We start from the raw sequence: 25,050 nt of genomic DNA, 5'->3' as shown, positions 1-25,050 counted from the left end.
AATGTTGATAAATTGAACGATTGTTGATTTTCACGCTGCAATTGCCCGCGGCCGTGTCACTGTGCCAGCTGGGAAATAAACATATCAACATGATAAATAAGAGGAGCGGGTTATCAGCGGTCCCAGAAACGCGCAGACACATGAGTGTCCGGTACTCATGTTGCCCGAAGGACAGCCTCATAAATCAGCCGGCAACTGGACAAAATGTGAGCTGTTTTAATCGCTGATTTCCGCTTCACAAGAAATTGAAATAAAATGCGGCAAGGCGAGGCGAAACCAGAAAGGAAGTGGAATTCGGCAAGCCGAAGTTTAGATGCCCTTGTAGATAAAAATACAACGATTGGTTACCAAATGTAGCCAGGTATTAATTCAAATACATTTTCCTAGACTGTCTATATGGCTATATAATAAATTCGACTAATTTGATTAGTATTACTACCTCAGTTTAAATTGATTTACATGCATACTATATTGAAATCTAGGCAAGTTCTATCAATTAAGGAGATGAGTTACACTTTAGGGATACCCCTAAAACCATGGTTTAACAGTCCTCAAATCAAAGAATTTAATTAAGGGATTTAATGTTGTTAAAAGAAAGGCTATTGTGAAAGTTTTATCAGTTAGCTGCAGTTCCGAGGAACTGGAGTGACTGGAGGTGAACTTCTGGACAACCTTATAATGCCCTCCTCTCCAAGGGCTTAAAAGATATTTGGCAAACAGGTTTGCAAATCGGACCAACAACTTTAGGGCCAGCCCTCGCACTCTACACTGCACTGCACAAATGGTTTGTGTTACTTATGGGTTGTGTTTATTGAATTATTTTGTTTTTGTTTCTGTTTCTGTCGATTTGTTTGTATTTGAGGGCAACTCTTTTCAGCTAGTCGCTCATTGGATGAACAGTAAAACTAGGTTTACAAAACTTTCGGCTCGGACAGATCGTCCAGGGGCTTGCTGGGCGGCGGGATCTTGTACTCCGTCTCGGGCGTCTCGTAGATCTTCTCCTCCTTGGGCTCCACGACGGACACGTTGTCGGGCAGCGGCTTCTTGGGGCCGATCTTGTTCTTGGGATCGTAGGGCAGCATGATCTTGACCTTGATGCCGAGCACTCCCTGGCGGAGGAGCACATGACGGGTGGCGGTCTCGACATAGTCGTTGCACGGATCTCCCGAATGGATCATCAGACCGTCGACGAACTTCATCGACTTGGCACGCTGACCACGCAGCTTGCCGGAGACGACGACCTCGCAACCCTTGGCGCCGGACTCCATGATGAAACGGAGCACACCGTAGCAGGCACGACGGACGGCCAGTCCTCCGGTGAGCTTGTAGCGCAGCGACTCAGCCTGGGCAATGGCGCACAGGCCACGGGTGGCCACCTTCTCGGCGTACAGCTCGATGCGTCCGGTGTCGAAGTTGAAACGCTTCTGCACCATGGCGGTCAGCTCACGGATGCGGCGGCCCTTCTCGCCCAGCACCTGCTGGGTCTTGGTGGCCATGATGATGATCTCAGTGCGCGAGGGGGTCACACGCACCTCCACGCCGGAGTAGCCATCCTCGGCGAGTTCGCGAGTCAGGAACTCGTTCAGTTCAGCCTTGAAGATGCCATCGGAAACGAACTATGGGATGGGATGGGCAAAAGAAAACCATTATTACCGGTGGCTCTAAAACTATGTATTTCCCACATATTGTTGTTGTTTCACCACGCGTTGTTGAGCTCCAAAGTTTTTGGGACGCCCATCGGCTTTGAGGTTATCTCCGATACCACCGAGTTTTTGCACTTTCCGGCTGGGTTTTTCACACAACCACGGGAAAACAACAAGCCCACGGACACTGCACTTTGTACCCGTGAGAATCCTGGCTCATTTCGCCACATTTACCTTGCGTTTCTTGGAAATCGGAAGGGTCGCATTCATTTTGACGTCGAATCGGAAACGTGGTGCGCAGAAAAGAAAGAAATAGAGAAGGGGCAAAAAGCAATGTTTATTCGATACTATCGATATGTCACGGAATTTTGTGATATCGATTTTGCCTGTCACTATCGATTGAAATACGGTAGATGACTCTGCTAAATGTTAGGTTGTTCGCAAACCAGGGCTCGCGACTTTGCTAGTCGATTGTAAGTTTCCAAATAAAAACATTTAGGGTATTCCTTTAAATTTTTTATTTAATTATTTGTTGTTTTATATTAAGCGTTAAACGTTTATATTCAGATTATACATTTTATAAGCAACTTAGAGCCCCTGCAGTTATCGTCAAACAATATTTATCTGAATTTATATTCAACACAAAAAATTGTCAATAGATCCGGAAGATTAAAATAAATTGCAATTATTTATAAACAAAAAGAACAAGTTTTTACATATTTCTTTATAATTTTAGTTACCGCCTTAGAATGACAATGTAAGAGGAACTGAAAATAGAATAGAAAGAATAAAAAAAATGTTTTAAAAAATTGCTTAACCAATGCCTCTGTATAATCGCATTTTATATAAAAAATCGCAGATTTAACAGAAAATAATATCCAATTTGGGTTTTAAAATAACGTGAATATAATTCATTAAAAATTATTTTTTCGCAAATGTAATAATAATCTATCAATGCAGTACACATTAAGCAATATAAAAAAACAGAAAATTCAAAAGAAATTGAGCTATTACTAAAAATATGTACTAAACCAAACCACCAAATACGATTTCAATAAATCAAGAGGTTTAATACCCATTTAAAATAAATAAAGCAAACTTTATGGGGGAAACATTAAATTGTATTTCGTATATAATATTTGTAAGATAACACTTTGACCACGACTTCAGCAGGACATTTCTTCAGTTGGATAGTTGAGAGTTGGACAGGTTCGAGCTGTGCTCCGAGTCGGAGGAGGGGCCCGGGTGCAGGGGCGCCTGCTGCTGGTGCTGCTGGGGCGCCTGCTGCTGCTGCTGGGAGTGGGAATGGGGCAGGTGCGACGGCTGCTTCGACTGGATGGCCGTGCCCGACTCGTAGTTGATGCGGATCCACTGGCCCTCGGTGTTCTCCTTCCACAGCGTGACATTGTTGTCCCCGCCGGTGACGGCCAGGATGTTGCCGGTGGTGGACCACGAGATGCTCCACACGGCATCGTCGAATGTGTGCAGGACACTGGAGGTCCATTGTGACAGATCCGAGTTGCTGCTCCACACGATCACATGGCGATCCTGCGAGGCCGTGGCAATCTGCGACCTAGGCAGGCCGATCGACGGCGCCCAGGCCACGTCGCGCACCCAATCGGAGTGCGCCTCCAGGCGGTGCTCCTCCACCCAGCGGTCGTTGTCCTCGCGCCATATCTTCACCAGGTTATCGCACCCGCCGCTCACCAGCCGCTTGACGGCCGTCGAACGTGAGGTCACCCGCTGGTCAAAGGCCGGATCCGGAGCCTGGGCCGGGCACCAGGATATGGCATTCACTCCGATGGTGTGGGCATTCGGTATCTTCTTGGCATCCCACACGCCGTACTCCGTGTTGCAGGTGAGCACTGAAATGGAGCCATCCGAGCTGGCGCAGGCCAACACCAGGCCATACTCTGAGGGAGCGAAATCCACCGAGTTCACCGACGAGTCGTGGTTGCTGTATTCGTATCTGAAATGTGGCAAGCGCAAAAGTTAGATGTGGCAGTCTATGACAGTATTGATAACAACGGTCTAAACATATGTATGACATAGTTTATGTTTGGGCGAGGTCGGGTGTGAACGCTTTGGTACCCTGTGATTTGTGGCGGCATGTTATTATTCTATTTGAACCTTTCCAGTCCTTAAATTTAACCACTGAACACACTTTGTTTTGGACTAAATCCTAAAGTTAATATAGAAACAACATGACAATATTATAAACACTTCACTACAATACTAATAGTAGTATTATAGTAATAGAAATAGGTAAATTTACATGATTGTATGAGAATTATTATTTAATATTGATATTAATCACAGCCATTCTTAGTATTAAACATTTATGATCCTACGATTTTGCAATACCTTTTATATTCTTTAAAATCGATAGCAAGAATTAAACAACATTATAAATATAGCCGAGCTTAAGGCCTTTTGCTGCTATAGCTCTAAAACAAACCCACTGTTAGCTTATAGTTTTAACCATAAGATAGCATTAGATAATAATAATAATATAAATATAGCATTGTTCTTAAAATCATATCATATAATGAATGGAAAAAGGTCGATTTAAATGTTTTCTTTTCAGATGGAACATATATTATTATCAGTTTTAACACCGTTTGTCTAAGTACTACCAGTAATTAACTGATAAAAATATGTTCACTCTGAAGACTGATTAAAGGGTGTTCTAATTTCTTTATATTTTCAGATATAAAATGGTTACAAACAAAATATAATATGATATATGGGTATTCCCTTGCCGATATAAGCGGGTAATTTATGCCAACAGATTTGTATAATAAAACATAATATGATGTAGGTCGATCTAGTCTAGTCGATATTAATGGGTAATTTATACCAACAGATTGGTATAATAAAACATATGATATAGGGGTATCCTCTGGTCGATATTAATGGGTAATTTATCCCAAGAGATTGGTATGATAAAATAAAACATGATATAGGGGTATCCTCTAGTCGCTATTCACATAGAACTACTCCCCTGTTTGTGTGGGTGTGCCCGTTTACTTACAGCTTAGTCCAATCCCGGGGCGATGTGGACTTCCAGACGATCACCTTGCGGTCGTAGGAGCACGAGGCCAGGACGTTGCCGAACTTGGGATGGGCCCAGGCCACCTGCCAGACGGGTCCCTGGTGGCCCTTGAGCTCCGCCAGCGCCTTGTTGTTCTTGCGCGAGTGGAAGATGCGGACGCTGCCGTCCGAGGAGCAGGTGGCCAGCAGCAGGCCGTAGAAGTCCAGGGCCGCGTGGTGGACCATGTCCTCGTGCTCGGTGTCGATCTCCTGCAGCAGGCTCACCATTTTGCTTTTAATACGCTCGTCCGGTCGCCAGAAAAATTAAATAAATGCAAGTCGTGTTTTTTTTCCGGCGCTTGACGTGGCGTAGACAGGTCACACTAATTCAGGGCAGCTGGTCACTCTCAGCTAGAGATGGGCGTGTGGTGCGTGAACTATAAATGATATAAACTCATTTAACTAAGTAAAATAAATGTTATTAAAACAACAAAACATTTCACTTTGTTTTATAAACCTATTAACATTTATTTTTTAGACATTTACATACATTTTTATAAATTTCATGCCTGCTCTATCGTGCTCGTGCCTTAAGTATCGGTCACGTGCCCATCCCTAGCCCCAACTGCCATTGTGAACTGACAATTGATACTTTTCCGCACGAAAGTTTGCATTTGCCAAGGAAAATAAGGTGAAAAAAGCAGTTTAAATATAGTTCAAATATTTAAAAGAGTGTGTACTAGCAACTAGCTAAAGCTACAAGCGAAATTCGTTTCTTAAAACCCCAGGAAACCTCTCGACAACAACTCGTATTACATAACCTTTTTAAGGTTACATATGAGGGAAGCCAAAATATGCCATTTTAATAGAGTTATCCCTAAATTCCAGATGCTGTCGCAATCCCTGCTAAGTGGCATGCGTGTCCTGCGCACCGAGGCCCGCCGTAACTTCGGAATCGCGGCCCCCGCCCTGAACAAGGCCTCCGATCCCATCCAGCAGCTGTTTCTGGACAAAGTGCGCGAGTACAGGCAGAAGAGCTCGTGAGTTTTGGGTCCCTAAAAACCCTCATAATACCCATAAGTAACGCGTATTTCTTGCATCTCAAGTGGCGGCAAGCTGGTGGACTCCAGTCCCCAGATCGAGCGGGAGATGAAGACGGAACTGGACCGTGTGGCCAAGCAGTACGGCAGCGATGGCAAGACCGACATGCTGAAATTCCCCGAGTTCCAGTTCCCCGAAGTCAAGGTGGACCCCATCACCCAGGCCCCCCAGTAAAGATCGAACCTCGCCTATGAGTTAGTCTAATTGCTTTAAGTTCTGATGCTGATTTCGCATGTGAGACCCAAAAAACATGGGCACTACGTCAACAACAACCAATAAAATCGGGAAAACAACAAGCGATACGTTTGTAAAAGCCATCAAAAGTGTGTGAATCTCAAGGGACTATACAGAGTGACATATCTTCATCTAAATTCCATCACTTCATCATCTCAAAATGAAATTATTCCGTATGAGGTTGGTAAAAATGATCAAAAAGTGTTAAAACCCCTAGGATATTGATATTTTAAAGGGATATTAGAAAATCATATCATTAATAACAAATAAGTTTGGAAAAGGTAGTGGTTTTACAAAAATTTTCATTAATCATAAAACTACTAACATTTCATTAACGATATACATGTTTTATTTAAAAGCGAAACCTTATAAACAATTCCTAAGATCTACAAAATAACAATATCCAAGTTGTCAAACAACCTTAACGCGGCGTGGTCAGTGCCTGATGGACTGTCTGCTGGAGCAACTGCATCTTGTGGTTGGTGGCCACCTTACTAAACGTGCCCAGCAGCGTTTGGATGTCCTTGCCGCTGATGAGGGGCACAAAGCTTCCGGCGCAGGTGCAGAACTCTGCCAGATTCTCGCGCTTGATCTCGCTGCAGCGGGAACAGCGCAGATCCTGCAGCACATAGGACATCATCTTGCGCTGCAGGGCGTCCAGCATTCTCATCTCGATCTCCTCGTTGTCATAGGCCACATAGCACTGGGCACACAGCCAAACGGGTCTGCAAAAAGCAAAGAATTAAATAATCTGTATTGCAGGTTAAGATTTCGTCCACTTACATTCCATCCTTCATGGCGCGGTGCTTGTCCTTGCAGAGATCCAGATCCCGGCAGTGATTGCAGGCCTTGCAGATGACCTCGTTGATGATGTGACTATCACAGGGATCCTCCCACTCGGCCAGGTCGGAGAACTCGCCAATCCCCACCAGACGCAACATGTTCCTACGCAGCTCGTTGATCTGCTCGGCCAGTGTTTTGTCCACACTGAGCGCCTTGATCAAGGTGCGAATGAGTTCTAATCCCGGACTGGGCTTGCCCTTGCCATAGTTCTTGTGCAGCTTCAGTATAAAGTCGAAGGCGCAGTGCGAGATATCCTTGATGGCCTGCTCGGTGGTCTTCCTTTCGGCCAGGGATTGCATGAATAGGGTCAAAAGGTTTTCAAACTTCTCGCGGCACTCGTTTTCATCCGGCAGGTGCTCGCCAATTGTCCAGTTCAGCTCCAGTGAGAGCTCATCCTCTTGATCCTGCTCCGGCTCGTTGCTCTCAACTGGATCGCGGTTTTCAAAATCCTCTTCTTCATCTTCCTCTTCGTCTTCGTTGCGCTCTGGATCCCGCCGCATAGTAGTGGATACTATGGAGGACACAGTCTCATCGATTCCCTTGGGCAGCTTTCCCCTTATTCCCGAGAAATTGGCCTGGTCCATCCAGAGCATAAAGCTCCAGCACTGCTCGAAGCTCAGCTGAATGGAGTGGAACATCTCCTTGTTCCTCAGGCTCTGCACAATGTAGTCAACATAGCCGAGAGCATCGGAGACGGATTTTTTGCCGGAACTTAGGATGATCCTATTGAAATCCGCATACACAATGGTGGCGCCCAGTCGCTTAAACTCGGCTATAATCCGCAGGAACATTTTCCTCATGAGATTGTTCAGGGATCTTCTCAAAGCAGGATCATACAACAAGGCATTGCTGGAGCGTACCCAGCGATAAAAGTGAACTATCTGGAAGTCGGAGAATATGTTTCTGTTGATGGACACCTCACGCAGCCAACCATTGACCATGGAGCGCATCACGCGGAAGGCAGCCGAGCAGAGAGCCGTTTCATCATAGCTTGGCAATGTGGCAGCCGGTACTGTGCCAATCATTTCCTCCAGCGAGACCTGCGGCATCACATCGAAGGTGATGGCCGAGGAGGCGCCCTCCATCTCTTGAATTCTCGTGGATTGCAGCAGAGCACTCACTGCCAAACTGTCCAGAGCCAGTTCCACGCAAACATCCGGATAGAAACCCGCTTTGTTTTGCACCACACTGATGCTCTCCTCGAACTCCGCCAGCAGCCGACTGTCATCCGCCTCCCGGCCACCCAAATCCGGCCTAGTACTTGCCGACCACCACAGCACAAAGTTATGCCGCTGCAGCAGGCGGGCAAAGAAGAGATCGGCTCCAAACAGCACCGTATCTGGCGGCATATTGCCAATGGGCACATGGAAGTAGCGACACTGGTCCAACATCAAATCGAGCACATTATTCAGATTGAGGAAGTGACGAATCACCGCTCGGGATCCCTGACGCTGCCAGTCCAAGCCGGACAGCAGACTGGCATCATCGGAGATGTGGATCTGGGCCTGGGGGAACTCCAGTAAGATGGGCATGGCCAAGCTGAGTTTTCGCGCCTCCAGCGCTGTTTGAAGGCATAGAATAGTGGGTCCCTGGTGCTCCTGCTTGTAGGTGGTCAGCGCCCGTTGAATATGCCTATAAATCTGCTTCACATCCACCTCTATGAGCACCTCAAAGGTGTAATCCTCCACGGGAATCTTGTTCTGCTCCTCGGTCGTCAGATTCTTGAGCAGGGCCAAGCGCTCGGCGGTGTACAGCTGCCTCATGTTGGGCATCTGATTGGCTCGCACCGTGTCCAAGGCGAAGATGTAGGCCTTCTTGCTGGGCATCAGGATCAAGGACCATATTTCCTTCTTTGCCGTTGGCGTATTGTGCTGATACAGGTAGATCTTGCGCATTCGGTTGTTGGCACTCGCCAGGTATTTGACTTGGGTCTGCGGGCGCTGCTCTAGCTGCTCGATGCTAAAGGTTTCCAGATCCTTGGTGGCCAGTTGGGCCAAACGACGTGCCTCTTCTCGTTGGACTCCACAAATGCAGCCCATGTCCATCAAGGCGCGAAACTCCAACGTCATCTGTGTCTCGTAGATGCCCTCGATGTCGGGCGTAGCCAGATCCGCCAGCATTCCCAAGGAGTTGTCCCGGAAGAGCTGCTCAGGCACACTATATCTGTAGAGATTGAAAACGGGCCTGGAACGCGGCAGAACTCGGTTGACCTTGCGCCAAAGTTGACCCTCCTCCGGAGGAGCTGCACTCCTTTGATTAACATAGAAAATCCTGGGCACTGTCAACTTGATCCTGTGCAGCTCTTCGCCTATTAAAGCCCATACGGTAAAGTGTCCCAGATCATCCACGGGCACCAGTTGCACAATCTGCCATGGTTGGTCTAGTAGGGTTCGCTGTGCCCGTCGCAAAAAGCCTCCTAAAGTACCAGTGGCTCCTGTTGGCCTCACAACTGGAGGATCCTCGCCTCTGGTTCGCTTGCTGGCCTGGCGACTACGCTGGCGCTGATCCTGCTGCCATTTCCATTTCTTCTTCTGGAATTTCACCCACTCTACAATGGTTTTTCTCGTTTCTCCAATGGGTGGTGGAGCACCCAGTGCCTGACGCCAAGTGGTGGCTTGTTGCGGCGCCTCCTCTTCATCGTTCTCCTCCAGCTGGACTCGCTTTCTCTTGGTAACCATAGGACGACCTGCAGCATCCTCTCCACCATCTCTGCCAGCCAGATCCTCCATATCCGCTAGCTTATCCTCCTCTGTATTCAAAGGCTTTGGCTTGGGCCGGCTGGTGAACATCTCATTGATGCGACGCTGCTTCAGCACATCGTTCTTCTCCAGCATCTTCTTGTGCAACCAATCTGGATGCTGCACCCTGGGCACAGGATTGGCCAAGCCCTGCAGCGCCGCTGGAATGGTGATAATCTTCTGGATGGTGCCACCCAATCTCTCGATGTAGTAGTTCCAATCGAGCACATCTCGAATGTCCGCATCGCCCATGGTGTTATCCTTCAGCCAGCGACGCAGATGATGACGCCTCACACTCGGTTCGGATTGGAAAATGGCCAGGGGAATGGCTCTCTCGGTGACGGGAGCTCCTTCCGGCTTTTTAGAGATGATGTACTTGCAGGCCAGACCGGCATCCTTGACCATCTGCTCGCCCAGAAACTCAGCCAATCGTTTGGCCGTGGATATAGAGGTACTCTTTTGGGCGCCGTACTCCTCCAGCTTCTTGGACATGCTCTTGTTCTCCGAAATCAGTTCAAAAAGCTCAGAGTCTGGCAAATTGGATCCCCTGCTGTAGAGTACATCCAGCCAATAATCTGCCACCTTGGCCACAGATGCATAGCATTCCTCCAGAGTGCTGCCCGCTAGGAAAGCTTCAAAGACAGAGCTCTGGAAATTCTTGATCAGCTGCAGTTCACCACGTCGCTTCACCTCGAATCCCTTGAGTTCGGCCAGAGAGCCATCGAAATTGAAGACGGCATATCGTTTCTTCAGCTTTTTGCCCTCTTCCTTGGCGGCGGGTAAGACCATGGCCAGGTAGGGTCCATCAACCTCGAAGAAAATGGAGTTCTCATCGCGTATATCATACTTGGGCAGATTATCCTCCTTATCCTTCCTCAGCTCATGGTACTGATCGTTGGTAAAGTGATCTTTGACCATGGTATTAAGCACCGCATTTGGATAGGATATGTTGATCTTCTTTTTCTTCTCATGGCTTGTTTGGATGGTAAATTCCTGTGGAAAGGAGCCTGGTAGTATACACCATATACCATCAGTGTCCAGCTCCAGAGGACGACCCACTCTCTCGATGATTTCCCTAGCTTTGGTGATGATATTCGAACCCGTGAGACACACAATGCCTGCCATGGGCATGGAGTGCCAACGGGCTCCTCTCCTCATCACATAACCGTAGAAGGAGTTCAGGATGCACTTGTGGGCCAGCTGCAGGGAATCGTAGAGCACTTCCCTGCCCTTGGCTGCCTTAATCTCCGCCGCATCGCCAGAGGCCACTGCAGCATTCACCGATGCCTTGGCCACTTTGGTAAGACCTTTGTACTCGTAACGACGATCTCGAAAGGCTCGCACCGTGTCCACATAGAAGCTGTTCTCCTTCTGGCAGATGGTCGAATTGCGGGTCTCCAGTTTGGTCAGCTTAGTTTTCTTGTAGGCCTTGCGGCAGTAATCCGTAAGTCGCTTCTTCTCGTACGCCGCCTGATCCTCCTTGGAGAGCTCATGAAAGGCTCGCTGTGGTCCCCCAGGAAAGAGAGGTGGGAACTTCTCCGTCTCCAGCTGCTGCTGGATGCGCTGGAATTCGTTCCTCGAGGCGGGCAGCATCTCTCCTCGCCACAGCCAATCCATAGAGCGTTTGCAGCGAACTCCTGGTTTATTGAAATCGCAGGCAGCGCAATCCAAATCAGTGACCATAGCCGAGGGCTGCAGGCGATTGGTGAGGATAATGTTGGGGTACATGGCACCCACATCCAAGTGATAGATGACAGGCTGCTCCAAACGATTGGGTATATCATGCAGACCCTGCAGTCCCTGCACAATCTCCTGACGGACTTCATCAAGATTCAGAACTTTTTCAAGGGGAATGCCCTCTTCCACTTCGATGGCATGGCGTAGAACCGCATCCACCTGCTCCTGCAGTTGCTTAACCATGGCAGGATCCAGACGAAAGCGACAGGGTATATCCGCCCGGAATACGCCAGATTCCAAGGCCTCCACATGGCCACCAACATAGGTTTCCGAATCCAGGACATGTCCCTCGTTGGAGAGCTTGTTCAGCTCGCTCTTGTGCTTGTTGGGATATACAATCCGGGCATGATAGGCCTCCACCATCAACAAAGTCTCGCAGAGAGTGCCGGAACCCTTTCTCAAGATCTCATCCGGTTCCATGGGAATAATTGTGTTCAAGGCGAAGATAAACGGATGGACATACTTCATGTACAGATAGTAAGTGGCCACGGCATCGGAGACCGAGTAGTTGGCCAGCACTTGGGGCTGCTCCACGGCCATGCGGCACATGTCCTCGGGATCCAGTTCCACGGGATCGTAGCGCAGCTTGGCCTTGGCCACTGCCTTCAATCCTTGCGAGCCCACTGGCAAATAGGAATCTCTCTTCACCCAGCAAAGGCAATCCATGTGTATAGAGGGACGACTTAGGTAGTTGCCCTCCCGAAACTTGGAGAAGCCAATCTCTTGCTTCATGTCCAAATCATAGACAGCAGCACGGGTCTCCACAAAAGGCCAATCGAAGAAGTCACCATTGTATGTGACTATAATATGCGGACGAACCTCCATAATATGATCGAAGAAGCGCTGGAGCAGCTGCATCTCGTTCTCCTCGTTGAAAACTATAAAGTTTCCCTCGAACTCCGGCTTGGGAGTGTACTCAAAGTCGTCCACATTCGAGGAGATGATCTCCCGATTTGTTATAAGATATCCTTGACCGTCAATCATATAGGAAATCATCATGACCTGATCCGTTTGGGCATCGGGAAACTTGAGGGGCAGCTTGGTGGTTTCAATATCGAAGGCCAGGACCACGGGTTCGGGTCTGTCCAGGATGTCCGGTCGGCAGGTGATGGTGGGCAGTTCCACGCCACTTCTGCACCGAATGTTGTACCACTGACCGCAGAAAATACGCAGATCGATGGAGACTCTAACGTGATATGGCACATCGTGCTCCCTGATGTCCACAATGCAGTCCATGTAATCCTGCTGCCGCTTGGCCATCGTGGCATCCTCGGAACCGGCGGAGGATTGGGCCAACGAGGTGGCCAGCATTTGCATGTAGTAGGTGTTGGATTTCTGGCGCTCTTGATTTCTCCGCACAGCGGACATTAGTTCCCTTCGCACTTTGGTCATGGCTGTCTGATTCAGGAAGGATAACTTGATATACTGCTGTTGTAGTCCCGAAAGATGATTCGGCAGATCGAGATCCTCTTTGGTAATGTGCTCCAAATTGGAAATCTGGCCGGAATACTTGCGACCCAGAAATCGAGCCACCTCCAGGTGCATATTGTCCTCCGGTCGGATGAGCAAATACGGCTGATAGGCCACTGTGCATTTGAAGCGGGAGCCATCCATTTGGATGAAGAACAGATCCAAGGCAGCGATGAGTCGCCTGTCCTCATCCAAGACCTCGTTCTACGGGGGATTACCAATCTTTAAAAATGATCTATGAGGTCTTAAAGGGTTCCTAACTCACCGAGTGCATGTTGATGAGGTAGCCAGTTCGCTCCTGACTGTCCTTAACCCGATCGAAGCCATATTTCGAGTCGATCTTGTCGTTTTCCCGGGACTGACGATATCCGGCCTCATTGAAGAAGTCGTCCCTGGGATTTAAGATCGTTAGAAAACCTTGTAGATCTTGGATTTCTGTTAATTTCGCAACTCACCCTTCTGCCCGGTTCTCGCTCACGAATTTACCCGTATTTTGCAGCACTTTGCCTTTGCCGGAGTCTGCCATTTCCGTGCTGTTTTTGCGAAAATAAAATAAATAAATGTAAATAACTACTTGCCGCCAAAAATCTGCAAACTCTCCAAGATGTACTAACGCGTTGTGGGAAATACCGCCATTTGGCTGTTGCACAACACTGAAAGGGAGGCGATTTGGCGCCAACTATGGATTTTTTTTAAAATATTACGACAAAGCTATTTAATGGAATACACTGAGACACTTTTGGCGCCAACTTAGTATTATTTTTGTAATAAAACTATGTAATCTAAAATTATAATTATTACCATTTTCTATAGGACAGGGTATTGTAGTTTTAATCAGAAGTAAAAAAAATACCCTTATATTTGCCATGGCTTAAGTACACTTTTAACAGTTTTTTAAATATTCACATTTTTTGAATAATTAATATAAGTACTGGATTATTACCAAAGCTATTAACGGAGTATGTGGGATATTTGGACAGTCCTGTCTTAAATTTATTGTAAAATTGTAGCTGCATTTTTTTTTAAGAAATAGTTAATAGGTCACCCTACTCTAGTCAAAATTCCTTTATTTGATAGCCCCTAGGCCACTTCTTTTATTATTTGTAATGGACATTAAATGCTCTATTTGTTGTCACTTTAAGGACAGCTGCTTACCACTTGAGTTGGCCTGTTGGCCATGTGTGTCTAGTTCGCATTTCCAACCTCTGAAATGTGCATTTTTTTTACTTTTTCTCTCCACTGCAATGAAATCATGCCATCACAGCACGCACACAAGCGCATTCATTCATAAAAATCCGGCTCACCTACACGAGTTGTAAAAATGCAGCAGTGCGAAAGAGCGAAAGAGAGAGAGACAGAGAGAGCGAGGGCTGCGCGCATGCGCTCTTTGCATTCGGTTTTCTCTTTCTGCACTTGTTGCCCCCTTTTTTTTTGGTTTTTAATTTTAATTTTACCTTTGGTGCAGCAATTAAATTGCAGCAGAGGTTGACAATCAGCCATATTTTCATATTTTCCTTGTTGCACGTGCTTTGTTATGCAAGGCTGGGTTTTTGGTTTTCAGGCTCCCTTGGCCAGTAAAATCGGGCATGGAATCGAGTGTCGTTATCCCGAATCTTATTGCCCTTTTTTCCATGGGTGCAGCTGGCTGCGGCTGCCGCCCCTGCACTTGCATTTACTTATGCTGCATGCTGTGTAATTTGTAATTTATGCGAAATGCGTTGCCAGAATATAAAAACATCGCAGTCACTGGGATCGCCTCGCACACATAAACCTGTTTTTGTTTTTGGCCTGCCAGAAAGAGAGCCTTTCGATCGCACAGTGGTTGTCATGGTCACGGTGGGAAAATATCGCCATCAAATGATATTTTATTTGGTGGTGTCTATAGGTATTTTCACCATATCCTGTTTCCCACACTTTCGCTAGTTGCCACTTTTCAAATGTTTTAAATTTAATTTTTTAATTACATTTCAAATGACAAAACTTATGTTCCGGGGTATTTGTAATGACTAACAATAGTTAAACTCAAGTTTAAAACTTGAAAGTTTCCAAAGTTTTATCCGAAAATACTCATCTTTCAATATTTTAAATTTTATATTATTTATTTATTCTCAGGTTAAAAGCAATTAACAAATTACCTATAACCTATGTTTTTTTTATTGCAGCTATAATATATTATATAATATTTTAAATTTTTACATTTAGACTATGTCTAATATTTCTTCGTATGATATATAAATTGTGTGTAGATGTAAAAAATATGAATCATGTTCTAGTATATTTTTAATTATTTTATTTTTTATTTGTTAAAAAAAATTATTCAAAAAGAATATATACCTTACACACTTACAAAATATTTAGTTCCAATTTTTGTTAGTGTACACTGTACACATAAAGTTTTTCGGCTTCCCAAATTTACGATTAGTTTTTATTTTTTCACCCCTTTTTGAATATTTAAATTTTCTGTCGTTTTTGGACACTGTTTTTGAATGCTTGCTAAAAACGATCGCCCGCACACACACCCACGCATTCGCTTACTTACTCGCACTTACACAGAGTTCTGAGCAAGCAGATTTTTTTTTTTAAAGTGTTGCTATTTTTTTGTCGCCGCAACACTTTGTTTTTGCTGCTCAAAATATGTAATTCTGATTTTCTTTTTTTTGCGCTCATGATGCACGCTCTGGTGGGAGTGCGACAGAGACAGCGCGAGTGGGGATCGCCCACGCCATTTTCTTTAATTTTCGAGTGATCTCTGGTCATTTAATAAAAAAGTGAATAATATTTACACAGCAGATTGAAATTACTCTCGATTTTCATTATTGGCGATATTTTGTTATCAGTTGGGAGAGCAGCAGAAAAAAAAATTAGACTGACTTTGCGAAAGAGAGAAGTGAAGGAGAGCGAGACTGGGCGAGTGCGTCGGCGTTGGCGTCGACGCTGCGTCGACGCTGCGTCTGCGCCGACGCCAGCGTCGCTGCCGCCTGTTGCCGCCTTCGCTTAGTCTGTTTTGTCGCATCTTGCATCTCCCTTTTTTACTGACACTTACGCTGAGGCCGTCTCGCTTTTTTACTGACACTTACGTTTTTCTTACGTTGACTTGCCTCTCTTCTGTTTTGAATGAAGAGTTCAGTTCAAATTTGTCGCTCTTTCGGGCAGCGTGCTGCGCTACGGTAAATTTAAATGAATTACCAAATAAATAAAATAAATAAATAATACTTAACAAATGCCAAACAATTTGTAATACAAGCTAAGAAAAAGTGTGCAAGTGAGTGCAATAGCAAAATCCCAAGAGATCTGCCTTATAAAGGTTGAAATAAACGGTTAAGAACCCAAGGAAACCGAAATCTATATACAAAATCCATCATAAAACCACAAAAATCTCCTCAAACATCGCGTGTGCGCCTGTCCCTGTGTGTGTGTGTGTGTGTTTGCGATCCGTCGGCCTTTTTTTTCGGTTTGTTTCTTTTCGCCGTCTTATAAGCCGAGCTGAGCTAAACCGATCCCGAGATCCGAAACCCCGTCTCACTTCTCGAGCTGTTCCTTTCGGTTTTTGGTCTGTCTTTGTCCCGGGCACGTAATCCCTCTCTCTTCCTCCTCCCCTAATCAACCTGCTGATCTGATCCCACCGGAGGGTTAAAACACATATACCTTATATCTTATACCATACACCATACCATAGTGCAAAAGAGAGCGAGGGAGAGAGCGCGAGAGATAGTCATCGGTGCCTTCGACTCCATCAAGATTGTGCGCCTAATTTGAAGCTGTAATTAATTTGGATACCCTAATAAAAACCCAGCCGTAAGACGGAATCCAGAACCCAGAGCCCTAAAATCAAGAACCCAGAAGCCCCCGCCTCCCCGTTTTCGAGGGGCGCTATTTTATTGCCCCGCACCGGTAAGAAAAGTGATGTGAAGTGTTGAAAAACAGTAGTTCAAGTATTAGTTTTTGTTATTTTCGGAATACACCCGGAATAAAAATTTATCTGGAATTCAGAAATTTCACAGATAGATTTGCCCTTATACTAAAATACAATCGTAGGCCTAGCATTTTTGAATTGTTTTCAATATTATTCTTTTTTTCCTATCTATTCCACAGTAATAAATAAAACCCATTTCTAAATTTCAATTGATCTAAACTTTGATGTCTTTAGAATTACTTCGTAGAATTTGTCATTTTTTATTCCGAGTGTACATATGTAAACCCTTTTCTGTGTTGGTGTTGCCTGTTTTCTTGAATGAATCTAGGAAAAAACTGGTTTAGGCTACCGAGCGATCTGCCGATCTCGCGATCTCGCCTCGATTCAGGATTGCTGCCTCTATAAACTCGTTGTTGGCCAACAGAATTTGAATTGGTTTTCTACCTCTTCATAGCCAAGCTAGTTAGCCGAGTGTGTGTGCTGGCCAGTAGCCTGTGTGTGGGGCACTACTTCCACAACCCTTGTGGGAACACGATCGAAATTACTACTGTTCCTTTTACAGCTTCCGGTGCCGCAAATGAGCTTCCCTGCCCCTCGATGGCGTTTCGGCCATTTGATCCATTCGATTCAAAGAGTTCTGTAATCGAGAATGTGTGAACGCTTTTTGGTTAGGGAGCCAGAATGTGGAACAACGATCGCATTAGGCAATTAAGTATCAATAAAAAGATACCAGAATGCTACTCTATTGACCTTTGAGCACCGAAAAACAAAAGGGGTTTTGTAACAAACCATAATTGGGATTTTCCTGTCTGCTTTTTTGGTTACCTGAAAAGGTTTGAAAAGGATTGTTTAATATGGGATTTCAATCAAAGTAATTATTACAAGAAAAGGGATCAAAGGATGGTTAAAATTACATTTAAAATATATTAGTTGTTCTAGACTTTAAAAGAACGATCTTGTATTTTGAAGATCATATTAAGCAATTATGATCATCAAACGTTTTCCTTTAGGTTTTTGGTTTCAACCTTAAGATTAAAGTATTTGATGTTATAAAAGATCATTCGACGTTCAATAAAGCTGATTAAACTTTCTTAAACTCTTCAGATAAGTTAAAGATCCTTAAGACTGCATAAATATACCAAAGTTGCAATAAAATCCACAAGAGAATGATAAGGAGTTATTGCCATAATCGATAATTTGATGTGTGACGATCGTTGGATCATAATTGAGCCCAGTTCTTGCCCCACTCCACCGCTCCCTGTCCCACTCTCTCCCCCTAAATGAAAGACCAGTTCAAGATCCTTTTCCATAAATACCCAGAGACAATTACAGTTCAGTGGATCTTTGGGCTTGGTTCGTTGCCCCATGCCACGTTTAACTCGGATTCTGCGCCCGGACCCCGATGCTAAAAGTATCAACCTGCTGCAGACAGGCCGAGATCAAGATCGATCCCATGACAAGACACACACAGATACTGTGCCACACACACACCATTGCAGAAAGACGACTGCGACAGATAGAACACATGTGCACAGGCGGCAGGCATCCCGACGAGGATCATCGGCATCAGCGGATCGGAGATGGAGATGGAGATCCCTTCGAAGAAAGGGCCCAGAGACCCAGGCGATGGGAAACAAAAGAAAAGAACAGCGACTAAATGTGTATTCTACCGTTACGTACACACCGAAAAATTGCACCCCTATTTGTTGCCGTTTCTTGTTGTTGTGGCTGTTGTTGTTGTTGTCTGTCTGGCCGAGGAGTGTGCACCATATCGAAAGATCATATTCGTTTACAATCTGTTCTTTAAGCATCTGCTGTGCACAGACTCAAAAACCTCGGACTCCCGACTCTCGAGATCCCAGACATATTCTCTTTTGGTCCACTTACTCCAGGGCCCTCCCAAAATTTGCTCTTTTCCAGGGAAAACATATGCTCCGATTTTTCGATTCGTGTGGTTTTTTGTTGTCGCCCTCTCTCGATGTTTTATATTTTTTTTGTTTAGGTTATCTACGTGTCTGGGCGATAAGGTTTGTGTTCAGATAGTTTGGCGATTGCGACTCTTTTTTTTTTTTTTGGCACCCTGCCGAATGATTTTTGGTGTTGCGAATCGAACTCGGCTCTGAGTGGCACTTTCAAACTCATTAATTTGTTTCGATTTCATTTCCAGTCTCTGGGGAACTCAGTATTGCCCATTATTTGTTTGCAAGCAAGGTATTTGCTTCTATAAGAATGAATTTTGGAATGCGCATGGAAATATTACCTATAGATAAGGACAAGCGTCAACTTACGTTTAATTGATTGACTAAATAAACCCAAATGTTATCTCTACGTGCTAGAGGGTCCCAAAATGTATTGGTCCCATATCAGTATTTTTCTTAAAGTGCTTACTCAGATGATCTAAGATGTATTTGTTTTTATATAGTATTTGAATTGCTTTTGCGATAGCCTAATCTTTATTGAATTCTCTGAAATAAACTAATATCATTATTTTGCGCTATTGGCATACTTATAGATCCTGTTTCATTCACAATTTTCTATCCCAGGTGCAAAAACTCTTGAAAGACGCCTTTTGACTGACTATGAGTACTAGAATATTCTCTTTTTTCTATTGCAAAGCAAGAAATCAATTAGACTTGCCAAAAGTTGCCAATTATCTTGGCCACTTTTATGCGTCAATAAATTATTTTCGTGTGAAAAGCGCACTCAGTATTGCTACCATATTCAAAAAATCATATGCAGTACGCGATCTATATATATCCACAGTCGAAAATGCATATAGATTGTGTGCAGATTTAGTAATGTTGTTGCGGTTTCTGTTATTGCTGTTCTACATTGAATTGATTGCACTGGGGCGGCAGCAAAACTAAGAGGCGCGAAATAAATCAACTTTTTGTGGAGCGCGCAGAGCGATTTCGCGACTGCAGTCGCTGATTTTATTATCCATTTAAATGTTGATTAACTTAAATTCGTTTTTAGTGCACTCACTTGCTTCCCGCGCACACACAGAAATATATAATGTATATCTGTGTTTTATTTTTTGTGATCGCGAATACATAACTGTCCAGCTGGGCGTTTCAATTTCAGTCGGCAACGACCACGGACAAAAATCAGCAAATCAAATCGAAATTGATTTCGCAAGAGCAAAAGCTGAAATTTATGCAACAGTTTATCATGACGCTGTTGCCCTAGGCAATGGGGGTATTCCTTTTTGGGATCAGAATAATATCATAGCTCTTGAGTTGGGTTTTTGTTCTTAATAAGTTTTCTACTCGACGAAATTTTAGTAGTTCTGCAATTCTTAAGGTTAAATATATCCTAACGTTTAAAATTCTCACGATTTTCAAAATATTCCAAGACCTTTACAGAATCTATAAAAAGAACTAGACCTTCGTAGAGTCATAAATATTCGGTATTCCCTTTTCATGCTTTGTTTTTATTCAGTTAGACCAGTGGGAACATGGCGGAATTCTACTACCTATGCCGAAATGTATATATAGCGCAGATTTACATATGTGTACGTCCATGGCTGATAAGGCGGCTAGATAACTGTTGGCCACACACTCACCGAGTGCCAAAGAGCGGGAGCGAGGGAAACGGACTTTGGAGGAATCGTCACCGATGCGACGACAGTATCTACACATTTGCATAACGTATCTAATTAGGCAGCCAGTGCCCAAAGATACTCCTCAGATGTAGCTCCAGATATATACATTTAGTGGGGGCGTTTACCGTAACGAAGACTAAAATTTGTGGGTATTATGCATTATAACAAGAACCGAATCAATCTCATAGGTTTTTAGCATTATAGCTCTTTAGCTTTATAATATAATAATAAAAAAAAATTCTTGAGTAGAACTTTGTGAGAATGGTAATATGATATGATATTTAAGAATTGGTAGAGCTCTTGCCTTGATTCGGAGAGAATATGATTACATTTTGAAAACTTTTTTAAAATGATATATGCTTAATATATACATTTAATATTTATTTTTTTATACTCCCAAAGACTTAATAACTCTTTGTTCAGCTTTAGTCCCAAGATAATAGCTTTTTTGTGCGCCAGTTTATTAGGTTAATCGTTTTCTCGTTATTTATCACTAAATGGCTTTTATCACACAAAGTACATTTAATGTAAATATAATATTGAATGTGTAATTACTGGACATTATCGCGGAGCCGTGTTATTTATAGTGGCTACTGGCTGGGCATGTGTGGAGAGCCCTCTTGTGGGGCCTTTGGGGATTTCTTCAACTGCTGCTCTGGTCTTCTCTTCTCCGAGGCTTATCTCGCCCCACTTCCGGTGATAAAAATTTCTAAGACTTATTGTTATGCGTTTTGGATTTGAATGCGGTTCGTATTTAATACAAATTTAAATTCAAGTGATTATGAAATCGAGGACAAGTAAACGAGAAAAAGCATTTGTCTTACTCTCAAGTAGCTAAACAAGGATTGAACATCTTTTTATGGTAAACTTAAAATGGTTTTATGAAATGGGGCGCATTTCCTTCCAAAGCACCGGGACTAAATACACTAATTGGGGAACATTAAGGGAAACAAGCTCATGAAATCTGTGTGATCTTCCTGCCCAAACTCTTTGTGGCGACACTTCAAAGTAACTTTTCGTGTTTTCTTTGAAACTCACATCACATCGCTCCATGATCATCAACCGCTGCTTGGTTAGGGCAAATATTTGAGAACTTAAAAGAGAACGAAACCCATTAGAAATATATTTAGAAAATTGGAAACCCTTTGACTTGGGTCCCAATCCTCCCCATATGGTGGATGCTGTGTAAACAGAATAAAAGCGTGCTCATATGCAAACTGTGCCTCGTCGGCTCCTTTTGTTGTGGTCTCTTTTAAAGGTGGCGGACACTTTTGATGTTCGACAGCCAGGGAAAAAGTGTCATAATTCCTTGAGTCAATATGGAGTTGGATTTGAGCCATGAAAGAGGTGCGAACGCCAGAGTGGGAGGTGCCAACGAGGTCTAATAAAGCCGGGGGGAAACAAGCCAATAATTGAGCGATAATTAAAGCAACTCACACCCAGACATCCAGTAATAATTGCAATGATTTGTTTATTGAGCGGCCAGTTAATTGTTTATTTTATTATGTCAATTTTGAATTTTTTCCCCACAGATGCCTGCGCAATATGGAATTGGCGATTTGTAAAACAGATCTGTCTGCCACGAAATTCATGCTGCCGCCCTCTTTGCCCACATCTGCGGCCATTGGATCCTCATCAGCGGTCTCTGCAACGGCATCCCACTTCCTCGATAAGGCGGCCCACGAGCTCTTCCAATTGAACGCCATCAACGGACACCTGTTCAAGTCGCCGGCCAGCGGCCACCTCAATTCGGTGGGCAATTCGTCGCTTCTGAGCCAACTCAACGGAATTAACAACAGCAATAGCCACTCGGGCCAAGTCAGCACCATGAGGCTCAAGAAGAACCGCAAAGTCACCTTTCTATCCAGGGTAGTTGAGGTGAGTAAAGGAATTTTCGAAATTAGATTAAATTGCCTTCTGGGGGTAGGAATTCTTATAATGATAATGTGGGCTTACATCCATGTTGTGAGATATAAAACTATTTGGAAGGCTTTGTAAAGCATTTCTGATTTATAAAGAACTCTATGCCTTATTTGTATAATCCAGAAGAGAATTCCTTTTAAAGTTATTTTTATAATCAGCAGGAGCAGCCTATCGATATATGTGTACACTGTTTGTTTGGCGGCAGAGTTCGAGCAAAGCTATTCCCTATGTCTGCCTAATGAAAAGCCTTAGATGTTACATTTAAAAACCCTTGTATTAGATAGTTCTTCAATGGGAAACTTAATCATAACGTTTCACAATGATCACTAAAAATTCAAAATCCCACTTCAGTTGGTAAAAGGCTCCACACTTTACCTATTTAAAACTAGGTAGCAATGACTGCACGTCGTTGATCGATGGCTGCATAAATCTATAATTTCTATATTTAACTACGTATAAGTGAATTTGCTGATCAAGTGATCGATAGCCTGTCCATCGGTTTCTATGCCAGTTTGACAGCCATTGCAGTTGGAGCCTCAATGACAGCGCGATCCCCTGCGATCCCCGGCGATCCGTATTGCAAATGCAGATCACGTAGATCGCATTCTAAATTTGGTAGACCAAACAAAACGCAATTATTATGTATTATGCTTTGTTGCGTTTTTATTCGCAACACCCTGCTTTTTTGGCTGAGACTTTACAAATAAGTAATATTCATAGAATAATCTGTCACTGATCATAGGGTAAGATCTAAAGTGAGGGTGTAGCAAATTCGTTGGCATTCCTTTGAAATGATTTTTGTAAACCATCTTTTGTTTATTTGCTATAAAAGCCATAAGCGTGCCACTTGGGGTTTGACGACGCATCTGTATAGACAAAAAGGCCTGATCAAAATTTGGAATAAGTAGGGACCTCGATGCGTAACCGACCAAAAAAAGTTAAACAAGCAACAATGGGACCCATGATCGTAAGGCTTCCCCGGTTGCAGCTCCCTTTCCTTCAACACCATTCCTTTTATTTGTTTGAATACCCTTTCAAAAGACCTTCCTTGGGACTCACAATACCTTATTTGTCACCCTTTTAATTCTTGGCATACTCTCGAAGTTTTAAATTGATTTTGAAGGAGAACATATTTGATATAATACTATCTGCTTGGTAAAAAATACACTTTGATTATAGAAATAAATAGATGAACGTACTATTCTTTGGTCTTATAATATAGAATCATTATACATAATTTTTAAGACACAAATATTGATACCATCGTACTTTGTCAAGAGTTTTATTGATTTGGTTATTTTAAAAATTAATTTCCTAAGGATGTTTCCCTATAAAGCGTAGAGTAATACACTTTTCGGCTATCAAATAAGGCCCTTCCTTTATTTCCCACTCCCTCTGGATTCTTTGTGTCCCATATGAGGTTGACAGGTCCCGAGTGAAGGCATTTGACACATCGCCTGCGGTAAGCATATCCGTTGGCCCGCCGAGCCGTTGACCACTTTCATCCGGTCTTTCGGGGCCAACAGCCTGACCCCAAGCTGATCCTTTCCCCCGATTCCTTGCAAAAAGCCCCAAAAAGGACATGCGCATGCTCAGTCGATTGGAAAATGCAGCCAGGTAATCCGATCTAGAGTGTCTGGCCTTTGGAGAAGCTAAGTTTTGGGTTTCCACCATCACCAAAGCCATGTGAGTAACTAAAGACTTGTGGATCGTAGAGCACGAAAATTGGGTTCCAATTGAAATTTTGAATTCTGCTCGGATTCGCTGAGAAATTGATTACGATATTTACGGAGCATTCCGTTTGACTACTGTGACCTCCATTATCATTAAGCGACCCGCACAGTCGCAGTCAAACGTACAATTCAATTTATTAGAACGCGTTCAACATGATCGGATGGACCCATGGGACACATTGGGGCAGTCCGCCGTCAATTGCCATGGCAATCTATGCCACAACTTTGCGCCATTGTGGCTCTGATTATTGTGCCCCGAGTCTCAGTTTTACGTTACACTCACCACTCACCACTCACCACTCACTCACTCACTTTCCCGAACGAGGGGCGCAACACACACATTTTGTAATTGGGTAAAAGTGGCTTGTTTATAAATATGTACAACACAATCATGAATGCCTTGTTGACTGCGGCTCATTGTGGTTCGGTTTTGGGGTGGGGATGATGGGAAGAACACCTCGTTTGGGGGAGAACTAGAAGATCGGGGGATGGGTCTTGGCCAGGAACAACAAACAGAAGTGATGGATAGATCGTGCCTAATATATGGCTTTCTAATTAACAACTAAATGCGGGGATTAGCAGCTGCAAATGGATGTTTAAAATGTCAATCAAGGCAATGTAAGGATCTGAAACATATAAAATGAGAATTTTAAAAAGTAAACTTAGGGCAAAACATTTTTCTTGGAATATAAGTCCATGCTAAAGTATATATTATTTTTTATAAATATTATACATGGTATATTTTATATTTTTATTTTATTAATACAAAAATGAATCAGAATGTTTATTAAAATTTTAAATATTATACTAGCAAATTTCGTTAAAATTATTAGTAATAAAAACAATTCATTACTAAGAAAAGTAATGATTGTGGAATTAAAGTATTTTGAGGACCACATATATGACTAATAAAATTTTTTTTCTTAAATATAACAAGTACATACATAAGTGACCTAAGCGTTTAAAATAAAAATAAACACGACCATTTATGAATCAGTTTTTTTTAAATATAAAAAATGTTTAAATTAACTAGACTTTAAGAAAATTAGAATTGTAAGCCGAAACTAATGACACTTTT

The 25,050-nt window shown here is 43.6% G+C and overlaps 5 protein-coding genes across 6 annotated transcripts in view; 2 read left to right on the top strand and 3 right to left on the bottom strand.

Annotated features, from left to right (window-relative positions):
* Nucleotides 1-791: 791 nt before the first annotated feature.
* LOC119549659 (40S ribosomal protein S3) lies at nucleotides 792-1,995 on the bottom strand. Its single transcript, XM_037857862.1, has 2 exons — nucleotides 1,878-1,995; nucleotides 792-1,616 (listed from the first exon to the last, which is right to left on the bottom strand). Exons 1-2 carry the CDS (start codon nucleotides 1,911-1,913, stop codon nucleotides 912-914), a joined length of 741 nt encoding a protein of 246 aa, XP_037713790.1. The 5' UTR covers nucleotides 1,914-1,995; the 3' UTR covers nucleotides 792-911.
* A 747-nt stretch (nucleotides 1,996-2,742) lies between these two features.
* Nucleotides 2,743-5,067, bottom strand: LOC119549656 (protein SEC13 homolog). The gene is made up of 2 exons (XM_037857846.1): nucleotides 4,678-5,067; nucleotides 2,743-3,612 (listed from the first exon to the last, which is right to left on the bottom strand). Exons 1-2 carry the CDS (start codon nucleotides 4,962-4,964, stop codon nucleotides 2,826-2,828), a joined length of 1,074 nt encoding a protein of 357 aa, XP_037713774.1. The 5' UTR covers nucleotides 4,965-5,067; the 3' UTR covers nucleotides 2,743-2,825.
* A 205-nt stretch (nucleotides 5,068-5,272) lies between these two features.
* LOC119555331 (ATP synthase-coupling factor 6, mitochondrial) lies at nucleotides 5,273-6,090 on the top strand. Its single transcript, XM_037866669.1, has 3 exons — nucleotides 5,273-5,367; nucleotides 5,565-5,716; nucleotides 5,783-6,090. The coding sequence occupies exons 2-3, from the start codon at nucleotides 5,565-5,567 to the stop codon at nucleotides 5,949-5,951; spliced, it is 321 nt and encodes a 106-aa protein (XP_037722597.1). The 5' UTR covers nucleotides 5,273-5,367; the 3' UTR covers nucleotides 5,952-6,090.
* A 289-nt stretch (nucleotides 6,091-6,379) lies between these two features.
* LOC119555324 (DNA polymerase epsilon catalytic subunit 1) lies at nucleotides 6,380-13,379 on the bottom strand. Its single transcript, XM_037866656.1, has 4 exons — nucleotides 13,255-13,379; nucleotides 13,065-13,191; nucleotides 6,795-13,003; nucleotides 6,380-6,736 (listed from the first exon to the last, which is right to left on the bottom strand). The coding sequence occupies exons 1-4, from the start codon at nucleotides 13,323-13,325 to the stop codon at nucleotides 6,433-6,435; spliced, it is 6,711 nt and encodes a 2,236-aa protein (XP_037722584.1). The 5' UTR covers nucleotides 13,326-13,379; the 3' UTR covers nucleotides 6,380-6,432.
* Nucleotides 13,380-15,959: 2,580 nt separating this feature from the next.
* LOC119554866 (ETS-like protein pointed) overlaps nucleotides 15,960-25,050 on the top strand; it is a 61,005-nt gene continuing 51,914 nt past the window's right edge. Inside the window, exons 1-2 of one of the 2 annotated variants that reach the window (XM_037865960.1) lie at nucleotides 15,960-16,061; nucleotides 21,849-22,194. In XM_037865960.1, coding sequence (XP_037721888.1) covers nucleotides 21,862-22,194 — 333 coding nt within the window. In that variant the 5' untranslated portion in view covers nucleotides 15,960-16,061; nucleotides 21,849-21,861. Of the gene's footprint in view, nucleotides 16,691-21,848; nucleotides 22,195-25,050 lie in introns of both variants that reach the window. The other variant, XM_037865951.1, reaches the window with a different exon arrangement.

Source organism: Drosophila subpulchrella, chromosome 3R (assembly GCF_014743375.2).
Source record: "Drosophila subpulchrella strain 33 F10 #4 breed RU33 chromosome 3R, RU_Dsub_v1.1 Primary Assembly, whole genome shotgun sequence".
NCBI lineage: Eukaryota > Metazoa > Arthropoda > Insecta > Diptera > Drosophilidae > Drosophila > Drosophila subpulchrella.
This window is presented reverse-complemented; position numbering and strand designations above follow the sequence as displayed.